This window comes from Lampetra planeri, chromosome 7, assembly GCF_965212315.1.
Source record: "Lampetra planeri chromosome 7, kcLamPlan1.2.h2, whole genome shotgun sequence".
NCBI classification, from domain to species: Eukaryota; Metazoa; Chordata; class Hyperoartia; order Petromyzontiformes; family Petromyzontidae; genus Lampetra; species Lampetra planeri.
Window position 1 is genome coordinate 17,221,046 of NC_136113.1, and position 16,795 is coordinate 17,237,840.

General features: G+C 47.8%; 1 protein-coding gene across 2 annotated transcripts in view; it reads left to right on the forward strand.

Moving 5' to 3' along the window:
• The window catches only part of LOC144720116 (atlastin-1-like), a 41,323-nt gene that overhangs the window by 17,144 nt on the left and 7,384 nt on the right, over positions 1–16,795 (forward strand). For both annotated transcript variants that reach the window (XM_078596609.1, XM_078596608.1), the window contains exons 6-12: positions 637–693; positions 2,067–2,159; positions 2,433–2,571; positions 7,549–7,676; positions 8,700–8,756; positions 9,649–9,720; positions 13,858–14,289. In XM_078596609.1, the coding sequence (XP_078452735.1) occupies positions 637–693; positions 2,067–2,159; positions 2,433–2,571; positions 7,549–7,676; positions 8,700–8,756; positions 9,649–9,720; positions 13,858–14,289 (978 nt within the window). The remainder of the gene's footprint in view (positions 1–636; positions 694–2,066; positions 2,160–2,432; positions 2,572–7,548; positions 7,677–8,699; positions 8,757–9,648; positions 9,721–13,857; positions 14,290–16,795) is intronic.

Below are 16,795 nucleotides of genomic sequence, written 5' to 3' on the forward strand. Positions count from 1 at the left end.
TTCATACTAAGTGCTAACCAGTTTTAGTTGACACGACCACACATACCAACATAATCTTAACGTAACCACAAAGGGTGGTTTTGCTCCACTCGTGGTTCTTGCTAATCACTTGCAAGCAAACTTTAATTCATAGAAATGTATTCATTGCTAGCAGATGATTGTTAATTTTACATTCATCGTTACACTAAAATAACGGTCTAGCATTATCTAAATTTAGTGAAAGACTTAAGTATGCTGTTCCATTTATATTTACCACAATTGGACTTTCCCAGAGTGCGTCACACTTCTATTTGGCATAACCCCTTACTCTATTGGGATGGATAATTGTGGGTACACACTGATGTCATTGGAACCGCTGAACACAATTAACACGCACGGCACAATCAGTTCAAGGAGCTGCTGCCAGACAGCAGCTCCTTGAACTGATTGTGTGAAGCCTTCTGGCCACTGGGCTGTAAAGGGACAATGGGTGAGAGGCGATTATATCGCCCAAATATAGTGAAATGGTTATTGTTGGAGCTGCCAACAATAACCATATTTCCGTTTCAGCAAAAGAAAATGTTTTGCTTGCTGGCTGACTGTGATTATTCAGTTTTTTTTTCACTACATCTTTAATGTTTGATCTATTTTTTTTAGCTCTTCACAGAATATGGAAAACTTGCCATGGAGGAAATCTTTCTGAAGCCCTTTCAGGTGAATTGCATTTCACTACTAACGACTTATGTCTTGGAATTCATTACTTTAATGGAAAGCCAGCTGACATAAAACACCTCTTGCAAGGGGAGACCCAGGAAATGTTAATTTGCAAGAAAGGAAATAAATGGAATGGTTATGTACATATGTGTAGAAATGCCTTTGTGTATAAGTATGCACACGCGCAGGCAGTCATGTAATTTTATGAATCTGATGCTGTAAAAAAGTTGCAGTGGCATCACAATGTCGGCGTTGTTTTGAATCGCCATATGTGTTAACTAAAAGGATTCTATCACACGTTGCTCAAAAGCTTATGATTTGAATGGCAACGATTTAACCCCTCCACGATGCAGTGGTTTGTCAGGATTTGAGGTCATAATTCCACTCGCAAAGCAATTACAGGCTGTTCCCAGGTTACGGAAGGGTTAGGTTCCCGAGAGGGATCCGAAACACAAATTTTCCATTTGTTGGAAACTGAACAATTTCCCCAAAATATCAAGATAAAATCCTATTGCCAGAAATAGTTGTGAATGACGAAGGGCTTAATTGTTAGATGAGGAAGGAGAGGAGACAGGCATTACATCGGGGTCAACATGGGCAGTCGTAGATTATAAAGGCATGGATGCAGCTTCCTCTGCACCCCTGCCTTTATGACTCGCTCCGCGGTATTCATCCACAATATCACCACGCTGCAATATTTACGCTTACGGAACTAACGCAAAAATATCCGCATATTGATTTTTAAAAAATGATTTATGGGAGCATTTCCGTGAAGTCGGATTTCCGTAAGTCGGGTCTTCCGTAACCCGGGGATTGCCTGTCATCATTTCCAGTGCTTGTAGCGCACATGCAGTCTGCCGTAGCTGCAGGGTCTCCATAAACCAATGGTATACTATTGCCAATGGATTGGCGATAATAGATTCTCATGGGATTGAATACATGTATTGTGAGAATAATATAATTAATGAAACATTACATCTTGACTTGTGGCTGGGCGAACTTTTTTTACTTTGAACTTTACCAAAAAATGTTTCATGGTTATGTTTTATGAGTGCTTACACTGCATTCTTAGTTATGTCATCACATTGGCATTATATTTAAGAGGTGTGGCGATGGCTTGGGGAGTAATTCATCCAGATCCTGGCTGATAATGACCCTGATGATGTCATAGGCGCGTCATCGCTTGAGTGCTCTGACAAGATGCTTTAACGTAACTTTCAAGTATTTTTTTCCCTTTATAACAAGCTTCAAATTGACATTGACAAACCTCTGGTGCAAACGGCGTAGGCATGAATCTGCAAGATTACAGCTGGTTGTGTTTTTTTGCTTTGCGTTTTTCTTGAACTTGAAAAACCTGGCGCGTTGCTGCACAGTCACTGGTGCTGCTGGTGCGAGACTGGAGCTTCCCCTACGAGTTCGAGTACGGAAGCGTGGGCGGCACCAAGCTCCTGGAGAAGCGTCTCAAGGTGACTCGTTCAGAATCAGAATTGTTATTTAGACTGGAGGAGGAATCCGATGAGCTATCAAGTTTTTTTCGCAAATGTCTAGTAGCATTGGGTCAGAAAGTTACAACAACAACAAACAATAAAAAAACACGACAGGAATACAAAGTACGTATGTGCGTATGTTGAACTTCTTTCGCGCTGTACGTAGCCAACTGTGCTAATCGGAGGTGTAGGAAAGATAAACAAATCTCTCGCCCCGCCCTCTGCTGCCGCCATCCTCGGTATCGATGACAGATCTCGGAGAAGCAGCACGAGGAGCTGCAGAGCGTGAGGAAGCACATCCACAGCTGCTTCACGCACATGGGATGCTTCCTCATGCCCCACCCCGGCCTCAACGTGGCCACCAACCCTCACTTTGATGGGCGTCTTGCCGGTGAGCCACGCGGTGCCCAGTCAGCATTCTGCACACGGCACACACACACTTGTCTGTTCATTTGTCTGTGTTCCAGTCTGTCTGCCTGTCTGTCTGCTGCCCATATGCCTGTTTACTCATCTGCCTGCCTGCCTCCGTGCCTGTCTCTGTGGGACTGCCTACAAGCCTGCCTGCCAGTCTGCCTGCCAGTCATAACGATCATCCGTGCGTTTGGTCTGCTTGACCATCTACTTAAAATATTTTCCTCAATGCACAGTTCGGCTACAAATACAACATTTTTGTTGCAGTCTCTGTGGTAGCGTAATCCCACATCTTCTTTAGTTTTTCACTTACAGCACAATTTATGTTGCAAATCCCAAGGTATAAATAAAAAAAACCACATAGATATTGTTTACCCCAGGTAAGGTACTTTTTAGCTATGGGAAGACGACCGTGAAAAGTTCCATCATTCATGAGGGTCATTTTTTAACCTCCATTCAAGAGGGGCCACTCGCCAGTTCATCGCTGTCCTTGCCAGGTCGGTGTAGGTGGGACACGCAGCATGGACTCGGTGACCCACATAATAGAGCAAAACAATTCCCAGCCAGACCCAACCGTAATAATTCTGAGGATCCAAGACACAACTGGATTGAGGGCATCTCCTCTGTGATGCAGGGCCTGCCACCAGCCCTTGCGTTTGCTTCACGCTTCCCATTCATCTCAGCATGGTGCTTTGTGCGGTCATTGCTTGCAGGAAGCGACCCACGCTGTTGCACCAGGTACGGGTTTAGTGGCGAAGGGCTCGGGGGATGTGAGAGATCACGGCATAAGCCAACGTTTCGGAATTAATTAGCCGTGCGCGCTCATTGAAGTGTGCATACCCATGGCTCGAATGTGAATAGAAACGTCGCTAAATTCACATACGTCATCGATGTTGGCTTTTTTGCGATTGTTTTGTAAGCATTGTTTGTTGTTGTTTTTTTTCTTCCTTTTAATTTCTTCTTTGTTTTGTTACATTACAGGTGGTTTATTGACGTAGTAGTCGATATTATCCCTTGGGTGGAAATGGTTAAAAAAAACGGGGTGTCTCCAGCATTGACTGCCAAGTGAGTGAGTGGCGTGTGTGGCTCAGCGACGCAACGTGTGTGACTCAGCGTGTGTGGCTTCGGGTGCGTGGCTCAGCGTGCGTGGCTCAGCGTGCGTGGCTAAGCGTGTGTGACTCAGCGTGCGTGTGTGTGACGGCTTCCCCTTGCCGGCTGTGCCGACCATTGCCGAGTGCCGATGCGTGTTGCGAGATCTGCAGCCGATATCTGAAACTTATGGCGTGTGTATTTTATTTGTGAGTTTTCTCTACCCCCTTTGTTCTTGAAAAACAAAAATCCTTTCAGTCTGTTCTCGAGCATCGGCAACAGCCTTGTTTTACACGAAAAAAAACTCAACACATCCGTCAATAACGCCGCCTTAATTTTTTTGTTTTTTGTATGTGTTGGGTTTTTTTTGCATAAAACTCCTGAGATATTAGTAATTGTAATGTTTACAAGGACACAGTCGATATCTGTGTCATGGAACAGACCACATATACCAAACATCGTGATCCTTTACTCGCCATGATGCCCGTAGCCTACGACGTATGCACGGCTGCGGTGGTTTTGTAGCCATTTGAGGGGGAGCGTGAGAGGGATGGCTCCTGGTGCTGGTGGCTCACCAGCGTTGATAACGAGGCACGTGTGGAGCCCGGAGCTGGTGCGCCGCAGCGAGAGCGCGGAATCCCTCGTGGGCCCTGGGGAGGAGGTCTGACGACGGCATCGCTGCGCCTGCAGCACGAGTTGTGAGCGCAAGCTCCGAGTGGCTTATTTATTTAGTGCATGTGTGAACGTGTGCGTGTGTTTAACATGGCGGTTCTCAACTTGAGGGTACAAGTATCCTCTGGAAATGTTATAATGATTTTTAGATACAGGCAGGAAACTTCAAGAGCCTCTCAGCCAAAGCAATATCTGTGGAAAGAGCTCTGCTGCAGTGTTATTCACATGTGCATTCTTTGTTTGCGTTTGCCAGTTAATACAATGAGATACGAGGTTGAGAACCGCCGCACTAGCACTTTTGCTGTCAAGCTTGCCTGCAGAATAATAATAAGGTTCTAAAATATCCTACAGAGAACCACAGTTCAACAGATAATAACCACAGTAAATGGGCACAATCATAATGCTGTGGTTTCTGACTCCATTTTTCTCGGAGGATGTATGGCTTTTGTGTTTTGTCTGGCTGGGAAATAGATTTTAATGCTTAAGTACGTGTTTATGTTATTTACCGTAAAATCTGCCGGTATTGAATAACTAAGAGACACAAGCCCTTTGCGGACGCAGTAAGTTAGCTTCACGTGTGAGAGCTTGTTTGGCAGGTACTTTCAGTGGAGGAGAACATGCAGATAAAATGAACGAGGAAGGGGCTGTTCTGTGGCACCAATGGAGTTTGAATTAATTGGCCAGGTATTTTAATCACATTACAGGCGCTTGGTCATCGAGGCGCCCGCGGCCGTGTTGCGCGATGCGTGTAGACCTGTGCAGTTGAACGGGCACCACGTGCTGTTGTCGTCATGCTCACGAACCCCCGCTCAAGAAAATTGCCCACTGCTTCGCGCTTACTCGGGTGACCCCGTACTGAGTTTGTATCAATGCGCATCTCCTCGGACCTCTGGAGTTTGGTGCATGCCACGTGTACCCATTGCTCTCACGGCAACGGTGCCTACTTCGCGCATTCCACGTGCGTGTCAACGGATCAGGAGGTACCACCGTACTTGTGATGCGGCGCACTCGGCGATTTCTTCTTCACTCCCCCTGCTGGCCGGTCTCATGTTGCCACGAGTCGGTCAATCTCGCGCCACCCTCGGGCCCAACTCACACATTGCTCGTCTTCCAGCTTGAGAGGTCTGCGGTTTATGAATTTCTCCTGGAAAGGCTTAGCAGTCAAACAGCGATAGAGACTCAAGAACCGGGCAATGTTAAGTCACCCTTTTAATTACAATCGGACGATACCCTTGGGTTTTATTTGGTGAAGAAATACACAGGAATCCGTGGAAGCTGTGTGGCCTTTACAGGAAAAAAATATGAAGTCGAGGTATTGTATTTAATGAACAGGTTCAGTATTAACATGCAAATTCAAATTAGATGTACTTTGTGGATATATATAAAACTGGCACACATCAGTTAATGAAGGTTTAAATCAGCTAAAATTGACCGTACTGTATTTTTTATAGTAAAGTTATACATTTAAACAGAGGAGAAATAGTTGAATATATGGGCAGCTGAGTGATAGCCACGTTCTGTCATGTGGAGATTTACTCGAGACTGAAGGGGAATTCGTAGGAGGACGGGTCAGGGGACACAAGTTGGGACTGGGAAGTGGGTGCAGGGCTGTGAAGTGCAGGGATGTGAAGCGTAGTCCAGCTTAGCAGGGGTCTGTCAGACGCTGGCGGAGGGGATGGACGCCAGTGAAGGGATTTTGATAGCTGGTGCAGCGTGGATCTGCCGACGGGTCTGAGAGTGGAGCCGATCAGCAGTGTTGCATAAAAGCTGTACGTCGCTTGTCTTTCCGAGAGGATTTCATTGGATCTAGAGATGATTTGCGCAGGGTAGTGTTTGGTAGTTCACTAATTCCTTCCTTGCAGTGTACTTATCTACATGGGAGGAAACCAGAATATTCTGAGACGTAGGTGTGGTTTATAATTATGATGATGATGACGACGATGATGAAAATCAATTCTCAAATGAATGGGTGACACCTACCTGCTGTACTATCATCTCCTGGCCACTTTGTCGCTCGGCAGACGATCGCCGCGTTTCCTTCGCTCACCACCATGCGTCGTCTGGGCGTTGTCACCGGAGGTGGTGCAGCTGTGCCGAGTCGTGTGGCCCCAAATTCCCTGCCCCCCGCCCCCCCTGTCTGTTCCTCACCACCCACGTGTCTTGCATTGAACATCAAAAGAGACATCCCATGAACGGCCCAGCATTTAACGTTATCCCTGGCGCTCCCCCGACAGTGGGGCATTGTTCGCCGGTGTTCTGGCTAAGCTTAACCAGCAATATGTATTTTAAAGAACAGCGCCTTCCTTGTTAGTGGTCTGCATGAAGGTAAATAGATCTGCCTTGTGCATTGATTTTTATTCAACATAAGTAACTTCGCAAAAACAAAGTGTGCGTGCGTGCTGTAGAGGGAGCTGCTGTTCACAGAAAGGTTCGGCGCGCGTGATCCCCGAGTGGACGGCGCTCGTGAACCCCGAGTGAACGGTGGCTGCAGGAGCCCCCGCCACATGTGGCTGGGTTCCACCCATCTCCCAGTGCGAGGGGTTCAGCTCACTAAACTTTTTTTGCTTGTGTGTCTTTCCGCTTGTTTGAAGATTTGGTTAAATAACCTAAAAAAAATCCATGTTCGCTTATTAAAAAATAACAAAGCCTGAGGTGCAGTGACCGGGTGGCTGAGAGGTCAGTGCACTGAGCTGGCACCGCTGTGATCCCGTGTTTGAATCCTGGCAGCCGCCCGTGAGTAAGCGGAGTTCTCAAGTCTAGAGAGTTGGTGACCTCAGCCCCCAGGTACCAGTGACTAATAAACCATGACTTTAGATTCGTTTTTCCACATAATTTAGCTCAATTACATTTGCTCAGAATTAAATAAATATTGGTTTCACTGTCGTGCAATGAACAATTCTCTCTGTAGCAGACATCACGGGAAACTTTGCTCCTTAATTGGTGGACAAAGAGAGTCGCTCGAGATCAATTTTTAGAAGTTAGTTTTGCGATATCTCATTCCACAGACCGTTCTCTAACACGGTGTGGGGTGCACTGCCTTGCGAGAGGTGTAAACGGATTGTTCGTCACGCGACGTTGCGCCCATTGGCATGCAATAGAGGAAAATGATGAAGAGACTTTCGAGCGAAGTGAAACCGGATGGAGGCGGCGTGGTGTAACTTGGGGGACGTGGTCGTGCTGTGGCGTCGGGGTGCAGACATTGATCCCGAGTTCAAGAAGCATCTGCAGGAGCTCGTGCCCATGCTGCTGTCACCGACCAATCTCGTCGTCAAGGAGATTAACGGCTCCAAGATCACCTGCCGAGGCCTCGTTGAGTACTTCAAGGTGAGTGAAACCCACGAACGCCACGTGTCGCCGACCGGCAGCTGTAAACTGAGAAAAGCGGTGGCCGACGCGCTGCACGATGAGTCTGGCGACCTGGGATAGATTCTTGACCGCGGCTAACGTCCGTGGCGATTGAGATTCGAACCAATCCTCGGCCCTTCCCCCCCCCGTCTTCACCAACCCGCACTCACCAACGTGGTGAAGTATGGTTAAGCAGCCCCCGTAAACTGGCACAGCGTGAGGAGGTCTTTGTCCGGCAGTGGATTAGTAAAGACTGAAAGCGATTACTTACCAAGTGAAGAAAGCTTCGCCACGTTACAAACACTTTATCAGTTGGATCCTGCATTGGAATGTTCGGCCTGTCTACTTCACGTGACAGGAAACCAGAGCAGCTGGAATAACAGCACACGTGCGACAGGATAACGGTTAAGGTCCACAACCTGCCACGTAGGTATTCGCGGTTGTGCCATGTAGCTCAAGTGTGTTTTCGGGTTGTACCATAGAAACGTTCGATGAGCTTGTGAGGAGACAGGCTGCTGAAAAACATACTCGCAAACACACTGGGGGACCTATTTTCTGTACTGAACGATGCTGGCCTGTCAGTGGCTAGCTTATCCTTCTGACAACTTTTTTTATATACACTGCAATTGTTCAACTATGATTACATATAATTATTAATCATGGTCTTGGAATATGTAATGCTGGTCTGGAAATGTATGTATGTATGTATGTTGAACGTCTTTCACACCGTTTGTAGCCAATCGTGCTAAGCGGAGGTGCGATGGCATGAACGTGTTAAAGTCCTGGAGTACATCTGTGCATCTCAGTCCTAGTAATTAAATCCTTTAAGCAAACTCTTAAACTATCAACGTGATTGTATACATTGGCCCTGGCATGCGTATTAAAAGTCTGCCAATGCTATAGTTCTGACGTAAAGCAAGCAGCGGTCAGTCACTAAGCTTACGCATTGGCGTTGTCTCCTGGCTGCATCCTGCCCTGGCTGTGTTTTGGCTGACGACGCAGGCGTACATGAAAATCTACCAGGGTGAGGAGCTGCCCCATCCCAAGTCAATGCTGCAGGTGAGGCGCGTCGCTCCCGCCCTGCCCTCCGACCGCTTCACCCGTGCATCCTGCACGCTCCGTGCTGCCGCTCGTCGGCGCCGTGCGTCCATACGTTTGCCCGCCTCGGGTCTTTTGTCGCGTTCGGTATCGCCGTAGCCCGCCGGCCGCTTGGGGCGAGCGTGCATCATGGTCGAGTCGGTCTCTCGTGTGGCGCGCGCGGTGACGTGTTGCTCGCTCGGGAGCGACACGTCATGCTGGTGTGTGCGTGCGCGCAAAACCCGATGACCCTCTGACGTGGGTCGTGTGGGTCTTCACGCACGTGCATGTTAATAACTTTTTACTCAGACGTCGTATCGTTAAATTAGCCTTCCGTAAGTAACAAATATACATAAAAACACGTGGTGGGGCCGTTTATTGTACTGTATGGCCTTTGGTGGGGGTTGGATCCCGAGACCCATCATCCACAGCGGCGCTCCGCCACTTGGCGGCTCGCACTCTGACGGCCCCCTGTCTGTATAAAACCTCGCGATAAATTACTTCTATTGAAGAAACGTGTTGGGCCTCGCACAGTGTGCGGCCCGTCTAGGATTGTGTATTGTGGTCTGCAGTCAGTGCAACAACCTTCAGGGGCAACTATTGCCCCAACACGTTCTCACGACTCGCCACTCAGCGTTCATAGTTGCTGCATATTTTATTTATTTGCTCAAATCCCATCGCGACGAGCGAGCAGCTGTGTTTTTTTCTCCGCCGCCGTGGGCCTCCGTCGCCACGGTGCGGTGCTTCGTTACTACGACATCTCCTCTTGTCGTGCTCTTTTGGCAGCCTCACTTCACGATTGCCATCGATTGCTGATCGTTGTCGTGCGCATGTTTTGTCGGTCGGTAACCGAGCTTGTTGGGTCTCATTTCAGGCCACGGCCGAAGCCAATAACCTGGCTGCAGTGGCGCTGTCCAAGGACAGCTACGTGAAGGCGATGGAACAGGTGAGGACATCGCGGTCGCTGCCGCTGCTGTCTTGATGGGGCTAAATTCACGTGCGCCAGAGACGATGGCCTGAATAAGGAATGGGAACTTTGGATAAGAATCGCCTGATATAAGTTTTAACAAGCTCGCTGTAATGAAATGTTGCCAGCCAGTCTGCACGAGCCTGTCGTTTCATATCTCACCCCCATTTGATAATGCAGCAGAACATTAATAAATACCCTACCGATCATATCTGGATTTCCATTAACGACATCCATTTAGCCGAGATGATGGCATTCGTTGTGTTTAAGGACTCACGAGAAAACACCTCTTAGGTGGGCTGCGAAAAGACTACCGTTTCTCACCCTGAAAAAGACAAGCCACAGTGCCATTGTGGCCATGCACGCTGAGCTGTGGAACACACAGTGACCCACTATAGTCTGCACTTAGTTAATGGAGGAGGAACAGCAAAACTACACACTCTCCTGAAGCCGTCTCATCGTAGCTAGCAGACATCAACATTGGCATTTAGCTCCTTAACATATTGCTGCTATAAGCAATGCAAAAATAATATTCAAAACACCCTGTATCACCATGTGCAAGAGTTTGCCTTGGTGTTACCCAAATCGCAAATATGAAAATTACTTAGAATGAAGTATGAATTCAATAACAATCATTCCCTTATATTGGCACTTGCCTTGTGAAAAACGTCCTGTGTTTCAGCAGGCCATCATAGTTTTAAATAATGTAATTTATCAATGACCGATAGTCAAATATTGATGGAATGGTAGCCTAGAAATATAACGCATCTGAGAGCATGTCAACAAAGGAGTTGGAGCGATAAAATCGGCTTGTGTGCAGGTGAGAGGTGAATTATCACATTGCAGGATCGGGATATACGTGGCAATAGCTTTGGAAGCTCTTCATCCAGCAGAAATTTGATCGTCGCTGATAATGTTGGATTTATTATTGGACAGATACAGATGAGTAAACCCCTCTAAACTTTTTATAATTTTCAGTTCAACTGCATACTAACGATTAAACTTCCCTTGCACCTACATCTGTTCACAAGTCATTTTCCAATGAACATTTCTGTAATTATTCATAATAAAAAAACACCCGGTGGGAAAAACACCATTAAGCAATGTAGTGTTGCCTCTGGAGACAGATTTGACCGCCCTATCCATATTCTCTGTGTCCCTGCGCTCTTTTGAAAACCTCAAGCTCTGTCATATTGCTGGCTTTGTAGGTTTTTGAAAGGCATGTATAAGTTGAAAGGTGAAACATCGGTCAGATGTGTTTTTTTCCTCTTTTCAATCTCTTTTGATATTTTTATTTTTATTTCTAGTTGGGTGCAAGGGGGTGTGTTGATCAGAGGGCTGCTTTCAGACGAACAGTGGACGATTTTGTAGTCCGCCTACTAAAGAACGTTGGCGTTTTGAGCCTTGCCTTTTCTGAGTAATTCGGAGCCTTTGCCTGCAGACAACCAAGCCACTGCAAAACATGACCATCCCTGCTCGCCGAGTCGTTTGCATGAATGTTTATTTATGCATTTTTTTAATAGCTATGCAAGAATGTGCAGCACAGCTGAGTCATCTGCTTTGCAGTACAGCTAAACGCCTCCATCTTCGTCCAGCTGAAATAGCGTTCTGGACACACTTAAGGTTTTAGTAAATTTGAGCCAGACCGGTGGCACACACGCAGTGTGCAACCATTCCTTGCATGTTGTTGAACTATTTTTATTAGTTTACAATGTTGAATAACTCCACAGAAGTAAGCCTCGTAAATCTTCTTGGTTCTTTCGGTAAAGTCACGTAGAAGGGAAATAATGAAATAATAAAAATAAAACATCAAATACAAAGTTTATTATTTATTATTATTCTTTTATTATTATTTCCCTTCTACGTGACTTTACCGAAAGAACCAAGAAGATGAATCCCTGCAGTCACGAAAGCTTTAAATCGAAATTTAAGCCTCATAAAATTGTGACTTAATGTGCTCACAGGTGGAAAACGGTCATCGTTTCCAAAAGGATGGAGGCATGTTGTTGGTGTGAGTTGTTGCCCTTGCAGATTGATGCCAACCGTTCTATCATTTACGCCAGACTTTCTGATGGGGCGCTCTTTCGAATGTGACTTGGAGTTTCTCATTCAGGTTTTTATTTTTGTTGCAGAGCTCTGGGCTCACGAATGCTGCAAGCATTTTACCCCCCTTTGAGACACAGCCTCGGCGTGTCTCGCGGAATACGCTTTAAAGTATATTGCTTTAAAAAAATACTTTTCTATTTAAGCATCCCCAAAGGGAATGCAGTCACTGTCTGAGCCTCCAGAGACCCATCGCACAATGACATCCATTCAATATTCCCTGGCTCTGTATCCGATGCCCCTCGAAGCGTTTCCTTTGGGCCACCGAGCCAAAGAAAACAACCCGACACCACCACTGTCGCCACATAGCGGTGATTATTCAATGCTGGGTGTGGTGGCACATGCACACATGCGTGCGTGCCGCGTTTTAGAGGTGGAGTTGGTGGGTCACAGACATCTCCGTTTGGCCACGACTGAACCTGTAGGGCTGCAATGTGGCCTGCAGAAGACGGTACAGCAAGTAGGTTGCTGGATTTTTGAGCGTTGGTCACAGTCGCGCATCCTCCCCTGCTCACAAAAACCGCGTTGCAGTTCAACTCGGCCTGAAAATGGGTTGAAGAGTCGGGTAGGGGGGAGGGGTAGCTTCTGGGAGTGAGCGGCCGCCCACTCGTGCTCCTGGCCGTATCGTGCCGACGCAACGGAGTGTGCGGGAGATTGAACGCGACGCGTGTACCCGAACCAGACCCCGTGACGCACGTTCCTCCCGCCGGCCCTCGTTAGATGGGACCGGATTGTTCGACTTCCCGGTCCAAACAATCTGAGGTCCATTAGAGATCCCGCAAAGGGGTTTTTTGCACAAAAACGGCTCTTGTGCAGTTTTGCCAAAATGCGTTTGCCGAAGCGTGTGCCTTGCGTAGCGTGGTATTAAAGTAGTGACGTAAAGAGAAATAAGTAGAAGCAGATGTTATTGGTCGGTGTAGTTATTTATTTATATCTCAATACACGCCGTGGCCTGGTTTTATTTTGCGTGTGTGCGATTTCGCCAGGGCGCGCTGGTGCCTGTGGGGACTTTGCGTCCTCCTTGCAGGGAGATACAACCCAAAGATCCAATGGCTCTTATCTTGTGGAAATGCTCCTCGGCTGAGCATCTGGGGTGGCCCCAAAATGAGTTTAAAGCTTCATGAACGAGAACAAAAAACCTTGATATCGGTCATGTGGTCTTTGCAGCGCTCTCGTGAGGTCACCGCGAGGTCACCGGCGTGATATAATGGTACCCCTGACTGTAACTTTTAGCTTTTCTTTCTCATTAACAGAGCCACAAGCTCACGTGTGTAAGTCTAGAAACCCTCAGCCTAGGAATGTATCTATAAGCTAAGACCCAGGTTGCAATGCGTCTTGGGCTATCGATGCAGAAGGAACGATGAAGCCAATTCTTCTTACTCAATTAGAGAAGTGTGCACCTGAATTGAAGCAAAGTGCCTCGTCATATAACTACAATTGGCTTAAATCTGCTTTTAAGCAAATCCTCTAACCTGCACTGATTAGCATGGAGGTGTATGGTTAAACATCCACCATGTCATGGTAGGGAGCCCTCTATCCAGCAATGGATTAGATAAGTCTGGCTATGTTAGACGTCTGCTGGTGGCCTTGTGCGCAAGGTTTTGTAGGTTTTTTTTTCTCATTACACCTTGTGTCATATATATTTTAGTTTGTCATGTATTCTGGATTTAGTATTACATACAGTGTGAAATAAGTTCAACATATATACATTTCTTAACGCGTTTTTTTAAACTTCAACCGATGATGATTTTCAGATGCTGATAACGTGACCTTGGATAGACAATTCAATAAATGAATGCACGTGCTTGACGTTGATGCCGATGATGACCATTCTTACCGATGTAATCGCGACGGAGGTGACCTTGTTGATGCTGCTGTAGCTGGTGAACTGTGTGGTGATGTTGGCAGTAGCTGAGATGTAATCGATGACAGCGATACTTTGGCCGTCACTGCCCGACAGTGCCGACGCAAACGATGCAAATATCGCTAACGACGACATTGACGGGCTTGCAGATCTGCGGCGGCGACCGCCCGTTCCTGGCACCGGCCGACCTGGAGCGCAAGCACCAGGAGTACCGGTATACGGCCGTGGCGCAATTCACGTCCACCAAGAAGATGGGCGGCGAGGAGTTCAGCCGCCGCTACCTGGAGCAGCTGGAGGCCGAGCTGGACGAGCTGTTCGCCAACTTCGTCAAGCACAACGACGGCAAGAACATCTTCCACTCGGCGCGCACGCCCGCCACGCTCTTCGTGGTCATGCTCGTGTTCTACGTGGTGTCGGGCCTCACGGGCTTCGTGGGCCTCGACCTCGTCGCGTCGCTCTGCAACATGGCGGTGGGCGCCGCGCTGATGGCGCTCTGCGTCTGGGCCTACGTGCGCTACTCGGGCGCCTTCCGTGACGTGGGCGTCTGGATAGACCGCATCGCCGAGACCATCTGGAACCAGGTGGGTGCGTGCGTGCGGGAGTATCGCCGCCATTTGCCAAGGTTCGGTCAAGGTGACTGTTGGTCGCTACCTTCGGGAGTGATGGCGGCGGTGGCGGCAGCGGCGTTATTGGCGGGAGCGGTGTTATTACCGTCGGTGAAAGTCAGTGTCCTACTGCTCAGATGACCATTGAGCATTGGTACCACTAAGCCACCGGTGGAAATTCCACATTACTTTAGTGGGGGGGGGGGGCATTGTCTGCATTAGAGAATCACTTTTGACTGCCCACAATGTGGTTCTTGTTTTATGGTGCCGGAGGGTCAGGCGTTCTGCCAGTGCAGCCCAACCTGGAGTTTTATTTTAGAGATAAAATACTTCCAATCAAAGCCCCAGGAGGTCCTAGGACCTATTTATAATAATAATGTCCTATTTGGCGTAATAACAACAACAACCGCCATTCGCCACTAAGTGGCGGTGACTTCACCACGACGCGTAATGATCACATAATCACAAACGTATAGGGAACACGCTCAAAGTACTGGTCTTCAAATTCCAGAATTTCACATTGACATTGACACAAAAGTCTCCACGCCCCTCCCCCCCCCCCGTTGTCCCTTGCACTCCTCCGTCTCACGTCGCCGCACACTACAAGGAAGTGGGGGGGGATGCTCCTCACCTCTCCCTCGTGCTTCGCCTATCAGGAGCCGTTCACTTATAGACGCGCGCCCATCGTTCAGCAGCGGCAATTGGGGTGTCGAACCACCCGTGTATCGCCGTGTAATTGAGAAGCGGGCCATGCATCTGTGTGGCTGCTTCATTAATTGTGGTCGTGGGTTCACAGTAGGTTTCGACGTCTGCATTACTCTGAGTGTGTTGCACAGCATGACCCCAGGCACTGCGGATTACCGTCCATTCATGGGCACGTGAATTCATCATCGCATCTTTGTAGAATCCATTGTGGGTTAATAGATGTGAGTTTTATCAAATCATAATCAGTCCCTTGACCATGGGGATCGTGGGGGTGCCTGTGATGTATGTGCAATCAACCCTCTCCACCTCTTGCTGTCTTTTACGATCCGGATAGCATCTGCCACTATTATCCCTTTGGAAGTCGCTGCGTTCATTGTCATCATCATCATTGTGCAGCTGCTCCTTGGCCAACCTCCGCACCTGCCATTAGCGCGATCAGCACGGTTGACTACGTATAGTGCGAAAGAAGTTCAACATAGCTGCATAGACCCTGTCTTCCTCCTCTCTTCCACTGGGCCCTACATGACAGTGTTGGGAAGTTCCTCTGGGTTTCGAGTGGCATGGCTAACCCCCAAGGCAGCTTCCTCCCTCTTTGCTCTGGCCAGTCGTGGTTCGTTTACCCCGATCTTTTTCGTCGCCTCCTCATTGATTGACTCATTTGCACGATGAGCAGCGTGTGGAGTTGGAATTGTGTTTTGGAAGTACCCCATCTCACGAGCTGCCATTCTATTATTGGTGTCGCTTGTTCGTCTCCATATTCATAGCCATGTCGGGCTATAGACAGTACACTTATTTGTAGCAGAATGTTCTCTTGTTCTTCGTAGCGTTTTACAAAATCAGATTTTAGTTTTTCCTGCACGTTAACTTGAAGTAGGGCAGAAATAGTAAAAGTGGGTCAATGGATTAATGAGTGACCAATTACGCGGATCATTTTTTTTAAGTTTTAATTTCAACGATACACTTGGGTTCACAAGACTACACACAGCAACATCAGCAATTGCATTTATATTTAAATGTGCGGTAGTGACTAAAAAAATATTATCGATTCAGCAGACGCAGTCACATATATGCATCTGATTAGGATGACACAAAAAAAAACAACCTGGAGTCCGTAATGAATCCACGAGTGGATGGGATGATAAAGGGCTCTCGTACGATGGGGTGACAGAAAAAAATGCCAAATAAAAACGAGGCCATTCAGCTTTGTCCTCGCAGACATCTCGGAAACGCAAGTCGCCAATGGGAGGGCACAGGCGCATCTCCACACATGGGAGCGGTGACTCATTCCGTGCTGCCGGTGCCGCTAATTGCTCCTGGGTGCGTGCGCCGTTCGTGCGTGCAACGTGCCGAGCAATAATTGCCGCGGAAGGCAACGTCTTAACGGTTTATTTTTTTCCCCTCCCCACTCTGAACAAGCCTCCTTCAGATGGCGCTTAAACGGCACGCTTTGTCATGATTGTCGGTCGGTTTCCGAAGTGCTGGATGACGATGAAAGGGACGCGACCGCCTGCTGTGGTGTCGCTCATCAGACCACGGCCCCTTGTACACTGGTAGCCTCTCCGTTTGATCATTTTGTCAGCGGAGCTCAAACCAGAGCTCTCGTTGCTTTTTCGTGATGATGGCCTCCGCTCTGAGGCCCCCCGGGCGATTCGTGCGTACACCAATAATGGCAGCGCTTTATATTTGCAGGAAGGTCTTTGTTAAGTCCCCAAACTCGTTTTCCGGATGTTCCCATAAAGGATTTGTGCCAGATTCCTTTATTGAGAGGTTTCTTGGC